This window comes from Drosophila bipectinata, chromosome 2L, assembly GCF_030179905.1.
Source record: "Drosophila bipectinata strain 14024-0381.07 chromosome 2L, DbipHiC1v2, whole genome shotgun sequence".
Classification (NCBI taxonomy): Eukaryota; Metazoa; Arthropoda; class Insecta; order Diptera; family Drosophilidae; genus Drosophila; species Drosophila bipectinata.
The window spans coordinates 9,663,858-9,671,856 of NC_091736.1; the positions used below are offsets into that span (position 1 = coordinate 9,663,858).

The following is a 7,999-nucleotide window of genomic DNA, read 5'->3' on the forward strand; positions in this document are numbered from 1 at the left end:
ACAGAACCAGCTATAGAAACTTTGTATCTAGCCAATATTGCATTCTCTTTCGCACATTTGGTCGCAGCAGATCTCCAAACATCGAAAAACTCCATGTTGGCAAGCCTGAGGTTGCAACGTTAAAAAGTGAATTACGCAGAAAGTGCGCAAAAGGGCACTTTAATATTACATTCATATGAACAAGAATTGAATTACCTTCAACCCAGTATAAATATTAAGGTCAAACTAGCTCAAAGACCGTTTAAATCTCTAACTAAACATTAAGTATTGTTATTGATTAACACACACAAAAGCTCTGTTAAAAACACTCAATTACAGGGACAATCCCAAACAAACCAACATTTGAGAATCGAAAACATATAGTACAAATAACTCCCTTTCGATGCCATAACAACTTTTTTATAAATTACTAAGTTTAGTGCCTTTTTTATTAGCTTTAAATGGACTCTTTTTTCCGATAACAAGCACACGTGATCACGACACTCCGAACAGCTGTTTTTGAAAACCGATAACTTAACGGAGCGTGGCTCTGTCAAAATTTCTGTTACGTAATATTGAAGTCTGATATTATACTAATATAATGACATCATAAAATCTTAATTATAAGAACTTTCGAAAAATGGGTTTTTGGCCAGAAAAAGTGGTCATCCGGCCTATAGTGCGATGGGAGGATGGCTTTTGAGGTCTCGATAACCAGATTTATTTTAGCCGACAAAAACAATACGGAATACGGAAGAAAGTGTAAGAATTGTTTATTTAAATAGTTTCGTGAAAAAAGGGTCTAAGGTTAAATAATTGGATGGGTAGAAGGGATGGTTTATATTTTACTTAGATGCCGCTTATTTGATTGCCCTTTAATTTTAAGACACGTTTGTGTAAAACATAAAAGTAAGCTTTAGGCATCCTGCTGTTTCTTAGAACCGCCGCCCGCCTTCCTCATATGAAATTTTAATATTTCAAGAAAGATATAAAATTTATTAGGCACACAGTGTGCAGGCATATGGATTGCATTCACCTTTATTAAGTCGAGGCCTAAGAGTAAGAAATATAAAATGCAAAGCCCCTTGCTGGTTAAACGTGCGAGTTGGCTGGCTGGATGTTGGGAGAGCAAATAAAGAGGGGTTTTCCATTTTTCATTTGAGGCAGGGCCCGTACCCCACCCACCCACATAGACGCACACGGAGGTAAATATGTGGCAAAGTGAAAGCAGTTAAAACAAACAAAATCAAACACAGGATAAGCGACTGCAAAAACGTGTGCCTGCTTTTGTTTGCATTGGATGTGGGCGGGTGGGGTGTAAGGGGGTGGCTGGAATGGGCATCCATGTGTGACAGGTCGACGTCGACTTGTTGCACTTGTTGCAGTTAGTGCCACAAAACGTTGGGCAAAAAATGTTTCTGGCCAATAAAATGCTTAGCCCGTGGCACGAACTGTAAGAGATACGCTCTCGGGCTCACCAGCCAGCCATCCAGCCAGCGAATGAATTAACAAATTAAAAGCGTAACAAATTGGCCAAGGATACACAAGGATATAGAAGGAAGTGGCGTGTTGCATGCCGACTGGTTAAAGTGCTTTAAGTTCTTTTTAATTAAATTAGTGCCCGAGCACATATGAACAATCTGGCAAACTAGAGCAAAAATATATAAAGCCATGGAGAGCTGTTGAGCCAAGGCCTCTAACAAGTCGTTACTACTTATCCTTTTTATATTTAATCAGTATTTTAAAATGGCATAAGTGTTTTTTGTTACACAAACACATTTGTTTTTTCTTGCAATTACTTTAAAAGTCGTTGACTAGTTTCAAACCCGTCTAGCTCCTCCCCAAGCCCAAAATACACAACCACAAACCGAAAACACAGACAGAATGTATCTTATTTAACTTCAAGAGGACTGCTTTAACACCTGAATTTGGCCAGGCCAAAAGCTCCCTAGTCAATCAATGTCAAATATGGTCCAATACTCCTGTGTTGGACGTTCAGGCTAGCAGTATTTGGCTTGAAGCAATTTTTCACACTCTAAAATATAAGAAAGAGAACTTGCTGTAGAGTTTTAACTTTTTCTAAGCTATCTATAAAACAGACCAAAATTATAAACGCTAGAAAACAAAATTTATTAAAAAGTATCAGCATCTCTTCGTTATTTTTTTCTGTGTAGTCTCCCCTAGAAAATTGACTGACTTTCTGCTAATCGAATAAAAAATAATTTTCTCTGACAAGCCAGGCGAACTTCGATTTTAATTAAAGCCAGTTTGTCTAGGTTTGGGCTTTTATTAGAAAATTTCTTGCAATTCTTAAAATTCAATACTCCCTTCTATTGTCTGTTAAAATTGAATCAGGATTATCTCATATATTTTTATTTTTTGAATATTGAACCAAACAAGCAATTTTTGTTTAATATTCAACCAGTTCTGTATAGCTTCTATAAGCTTCCTAGTTCCAGTAATCGAAATAAAAAAACCTAAAGCTGGAAGATAAAAATACAATAAAGAAATTGTTAAATCAATAGCTTAAGACAGAACTTTAGACGTATTAAATAAAAATTCTTTAAACACTTTTCATTTATGTATTAAACAAAATTTAGTTTTTAATTTCTGGTTTCCACTTCCATTTCTTGTTTTAAATATCCTTTTATAAACTTAGCCTGGGTGGATTTTACTTTCAATTTTCTTACAGTTTCTATCTGTGGAAAGTGACTTCAAATTCTGGGCAGCATTAGATTTTTATTCGCCGCCGTCGCCTTTGCCCTCGTTGCAGGAGAAACTTTTGCTTTATTTCAATTTTTCGTTCCGCGAAACAAAAATCGCAAGTAAATGTCCTTTACAAGTTGAATTTAAACGGAAAACTTTTCTAATTAAAATTAAATATACATTTCGACTCCCGTGATGGCTTGATTATTATATCTACTGGTTTCGACTAAACTTATTCATTAAATTCGTTTATATATACTTTCTCTGACTTAGAGGCAACACCCAAAGGAATAAGTGGGCTGCTGAATAGTGAAAGTTTAACAAAACTTTAATAGGAAGATAGTTATGGTTGAGCTGTAAAGGTCAAGGAGTGGTTAACAATGCAGCAAAAAGTTTAAACTGCATTCCGATGAAAAGGAGGATCAGGAAAAACTTAAGAGAAGCCGTTTAGGAAAATGGTTTGTGCTCTAGACTTAAGAGCGAAAATCATTCAAGAGATTCTTCTAAAGCAAGTAATGCAAAGTCTTTAAAAACTACAATTTATTTTACTTTAAAACCGAATTTTTTTTACCTTTGTTGGTGCCCATGTAACAATATATAATACTTTCTGCAGGGAAAGTATTCAATGCTCATTTCCAAGGCAACCCGTCATGGAGATTTATTGGCTCACAAATTGCTTAAAATTAATTTTTTGTGCTGCGGCTCCTACTGTTCACGCCAAATGTAAATTCCTAGCCAGCTTGTCGTCTGCTAATTGTGAAAATTATGAGCCATTTGGTTGGGTAAACGGGGATAAAAGGAACTGGCATAGAAGTCGGGGCAGAAGAGCCCATACAAAGCTTTGATGTTCGCCGCGGGAGACCATTAAGGTGCTGAATAAAAAGCTGGCGAAAAATAAGGAAAAAATACGAGAAAATTAATAAAATGTGAGAGTTGAGTTTTTAGAAGGTCAATAGCCTGACCCAAAAGTTATTTTTAAGTATTTTACGCATTTTGATTTTTAGAGAAACCTTTTTATTTAACAATTATGGGCATAATACAAGCATATAATTTCAGATAACCAGGAGATTATAAGTTAAACTAACAAAATTGACCTGTTGGCCTATCCATGGCTGAGAGTATTTTATTTCACCTGCCACGGGACACGTTTCAGAGCTACCGAGCCGAGCTCCCTAATTAATTAGTGTTCATTAGCAACTGTAATTTTCCCAGTCCGAGTAACGGCTATGGCTATGGCTACTGACACAAATCAAAATGGGTCCGACTTGTCTGATTGCCCAACAAAAAGCAGGAAAAAGTTTACCCACAGAGTTCTTTCCAAACTCATTACAGGTTGGACAAGGACTCACCGGGCGCTGGCTGAAATCAGACGCTGATAATAATGGTTAATTACGTGTTTAATTATGCATGAGAACTCTCACATTGTCTCGACGGGCTCACTTTGCGGAACGGAAGTTGACGCTCAAAGTCTCGTTAATAAATTATGTGAATAGTAGGCGCAAGGATCTCAGCCTGCGGCTCATTAAAAAACATCAAAACCGGCAGGGACCCAGGGAAGGGAAGTGTCTTAAGTCGGACCGGAAGCAAGACAATTTATAAGGGAAAAGGACCTATTTTTAATTAAATTAAATTTGGAATGGATTTTCCTTAGAGAAATTATTAACAATTATTTAAAAAATGAGGGTTATTTCAATTAAACTTTAATATCTAATGCCTTATCAAAATCTTTAGCTTCTTGCCAATATTTATTCTGGAATATGAACAACCTAGATTAGCCATTTTCTCATTCCAGCCTTCTTTAAACACGAGACGTGGATGGAAGGCCAGGTAATATTACCTGCGATATGTAGGTGCAAAAGTGAAGAGCTGGCTCATAAATTCTGAACAATTTATAATTTCACACTTACCACGACTGCCGTAACGAGCCCTCAGTGAAAAAAAAACGTAGATACTAGTAGTTTCGATTAAGAATACCCTATAATTTGTACCCTTCCTTGTTATTAAAGTCTTTTTAGAAGACTCCCGCGGAAAAGATTGTGTTTATCAATAAATACATATGTACTTACATAGCCACAATTGCTATTTTATAAGAAAATGTATTTTTCTATTTTAGTTTTTTAGGAAAGACTTAAGTTCTGATCCAGAAATAATATACATTGGCACTTATTTATCAAAAAATGAAGAAAATGGGTATACTTTTAGTTAAAGATGTGCTGGGTATTATAAAAGGGGGGCAACTATTTGCCAATGTGCATGGGCCGGCATGTCGGTGGCAGAAATGACAAATGTTTGTTAGGCAGGCAGAACCGGAAGGCCTGGAAGAAAGCTTCCAATAAGGCTCCATCCGCCTCTGCCGGTGAAATATTCCTGGGGCTAGCTGGGCAATGGGGGGGTGTCTTAATGACAAGCCAACCCCACAACGAGCTTTGCATGTTTGCTCATTGTTAATCATAAATGCCCAAAACGAGCCGGCCCGGAGCGGTAATATGTCTAATAGGTCGTGATGATTTTTTTATATCCAAACGCAGACATAATTTCTTTCGACACCTTCAACATGAATTTATTATAGCATCCCTGGTTCGTTGAAATTATTAGAAAATCTTGTAAGTCACAAGGAATGCAGCTGCACAAAACTGTAGAGGACGAAAAAAAAAATTAAAAATCACCTTGATGTGGCCATTATCCGGAGTCCCGCAAATAGGCATTCCAGTGGCGGCTCCGCTAATGGAAAGCTTGATTTATGGCCAGGATGATGACATAGCGGCATGCAACTATGTCGGGCAAGGCACTATGGGCAGGAAAATTGATTTTGGCTAAATTTACTATAAAAATGACATAAATAATATTATTCAAAGAAAGAACTCCTTGAAAAATAATTCAGTAATTAAAAAGCTTTCCAAAATATTATAAATATGTTTTTAAGGAGCAGACATACTTTGGGAAAGTGCTTTATTTGCCTATTTCTGGTCATATTAGCAGTTAATTTTTGGCTCAGCCCTCGCAAGCCCTCGTACCGCCTCAAGGATTTTGAAAAGCTAAGATTTCCTCTTCAGCAGAATGGAGAATACTGGATCTACCAAGACTTTATCAGGGCAGAGAGCCACAACGTAGGATATAATCAAAGTATAACGTTGACCTCTCATGGAACCTACAGGGATCTCAGGAATCTGGAATGGCTAAATGTTCGTTGGGAGGCTCCAATCAGTCTTGCCGTTTTTGTGTTTCAAAACGACTTTAAAAAGGTTATGGCCAGGCTAAATTACCTCAGGTATTGTACGGTTACTAGATCCAGTTTCAGGAGATGGGTTTCTGTCCACTTGGTCATACCCCAAAACCATGTACCCGTGAATCTTCGCAACATCGATGCTAGTGGATCTTTTGGATCTCTGTGCAGGGTACCTTTTGAAACTCCTAGAAGACAGGATTCTTTTTTGTTGAAAACTCATACAAGATATCCCTCTAGTCTTCTCAAGAATGTGGCCCGTTGGAATGCTAAAACCTATTATACTTTTAATTTAGAACTTGATATTCTACCCACAAAGCACTTGGCCAAAAACTTTATGCAATTTATAAAACATCAAAGCTTGAGGCAACCTCTTAAAAGGTGAGTTCTCTAAAATGTTTAACTAGTTATATAATACATAGATTTTTCTTGTAGCGTTTTCTGTTTGCCAATTTTCGAGCAACCTATGGATATTACGATTTTTCCAAGGTCCAAGTCTGATCTTAGAGCTTCTTTTGAAGGATCTTTATGGGAGAAAACAAGTCAAGAAAAGGATATACATCTCTGGTTAAATAGCCAAGGAAAAGATGATGAAGTTGGCATATACCAATTGACACACGAGTCGAGGTTTTGCGAGGCCCATATAGGCATAAATTCCCATTTGCCATTTTATGATCAGCAAAGTGACGATTATCCTTTTTTAAACAATAATCTACAGGTATGTCCTGTTTACCCCGTCATTTATTAAAGGCAAACAGTTAATCGCTCTATCCACAGCTGCAACTACTTGTTGGTCTGAAATTCGACTTTGTAATTCTGGATGGAGTATTTCTAATTCGCCGACGCACAGTGCAGACACAACTTCTCTACCGGAACACATTTGCGCCAAAGAAATTAAATCAAGTTGGCAACTTAATGAAGTTGAACTCGTTAGTCCTGTGGCCAGAGACGGAGTGATATTTTGGGTTAATTTTGATACTAAAGAAAGGCAACGTCGAAATACAAACGTCGCTATATCTTTTCTGGCACTTAATCAATTTGTGGGCTCTGTCCTTTGGCTTCCATTCTTCTCCTTTTTATAATACCATTAGTTGAACCCGAGTCTTAGTTGTCTCTTGGCGCAATTTTTCATTTTTCCCTCGCTCTGCCCCCTGGTTGCCCCCTTGTGGCATGCCGAAGACGCTCCAAAGATAAGGATTGGGTTTTCCTTGTGGCCGCATGTTTGCGGCAAGGAAAGGAAACTTGAGGAGGCATTCTGCATCCTGTTCCTGAATCCTTCCCTCCTGCCTTGAAACTTTCGCCATAGATACTGAGCAGTTGAGCTATCTTTTTCTTTGTATTATTGGGAAACGAGTTAATTGGCAAATGGACAGGAAGTAATTAAAGGCCGATCTCTCTACAGTGATTAATCCAAGATTATTTGGGTTTTAAAGTTTTCGATTCCGCCGTAATTTCAGCAACAATTTGATTATTCCGTGCAGCAATGTAAGTTTATTCCTGTGCCATTCGTTCAAATGGGAAGCCCGCCATTATTAATTAGCAACGCCACCAATTGTCATCCTTTTTGGAAATGAAAAGCCAAACATAATCTACTTAAATTTTTTTTTTGTCCATGTCCAACAATTTATGTTTTAAAATGTATTCAAATGGAAGCAAAAACTGTGGCGGAAAATCCGACACCTCCACAATAATTGTTGCTGGCTGTGTGTTACACTTCATAACTAATAATTTAATATTTTATGCATGACCGGCAAAATAAACAGAAATTTTTATTATGCTCGCCCCATTTTGTTATCTACTTTGCTTTTGTTGTTGCTGTGCTTTTTTGGGGGCACCTAACTTTCCAAAGAAAAGTTTGCAACACAAAAATAAAAAAAAATCAAGCAAAAGGAAAAGGGAAGGAAACTGAGCGGAAAAGTTAATATTAACGAAAGGCGACGCACTTAGACTTAATATTTTTTCTCTGCCTTTCCATACGCGGCCATTTTGACGCCAAACACGTAGACTGCTTTTCCACTTTCCCACTTTTGCTTTTCCTTTCCCTTTTCGTTATCCTTTGTCCTGGGAAAATCTTGTTAGGGGTACTTTCTG

General features: G+C 37.4%; 1 protein-coding gene across 1 annotated transcript; it reads left to right on the top strand.

Annotated features, from left to right (window-relative positions):
- Window positions 1-5,546: 5,546 nt before the first annotated feature.
- On the top strand, window positions 5,547-6,944 carry LOC108126611 (beta-1,4-glucuronyltransferase 1-like). Its single transcript, XM_070277586.1, has 3 exons — window positions 5,547-6,289; window positions 6,344-6,626; window positions 6,686-6,944. The coding sequence occupies exons 1-3, from the start codon at window positions 5,598-5,600 to the stop codon at window positions 6,863-6,865; spliced, it is 1,155 nt and encodes a 384-aa protein (XP_070133687.1). The 5' UTR covers window positions 5,547-5,597; the 3' UTR covers window positions 6,866-6,944.
- Window positions 6,945-7,999: the final 1,055 nt, after the last annotated feature.

Coding starts and splice junctions, on each gene's coding strand:
- LOC108126611 (XM_070277586.1), top strand. CDS start 5,598: ATGTTTTTAAGGAGCAGACATACTTTGGGAAAGTGCTTTATTTGCCTA. Junction 6,290..6,343: donor TTGAGGCAACCTCTTAAAAG/GTGAGTTCTCTA, acceptor TTTTTCTTGTAG/CGTTTTCTGTTTGCCAATTT. Junction 6,627..6,685: donor TTTTAAACAATAATCTACAG/GTATGTCCTGTT, acceptor CTCTATCCACAG/CTGCAACTACTTGTTGGTCT.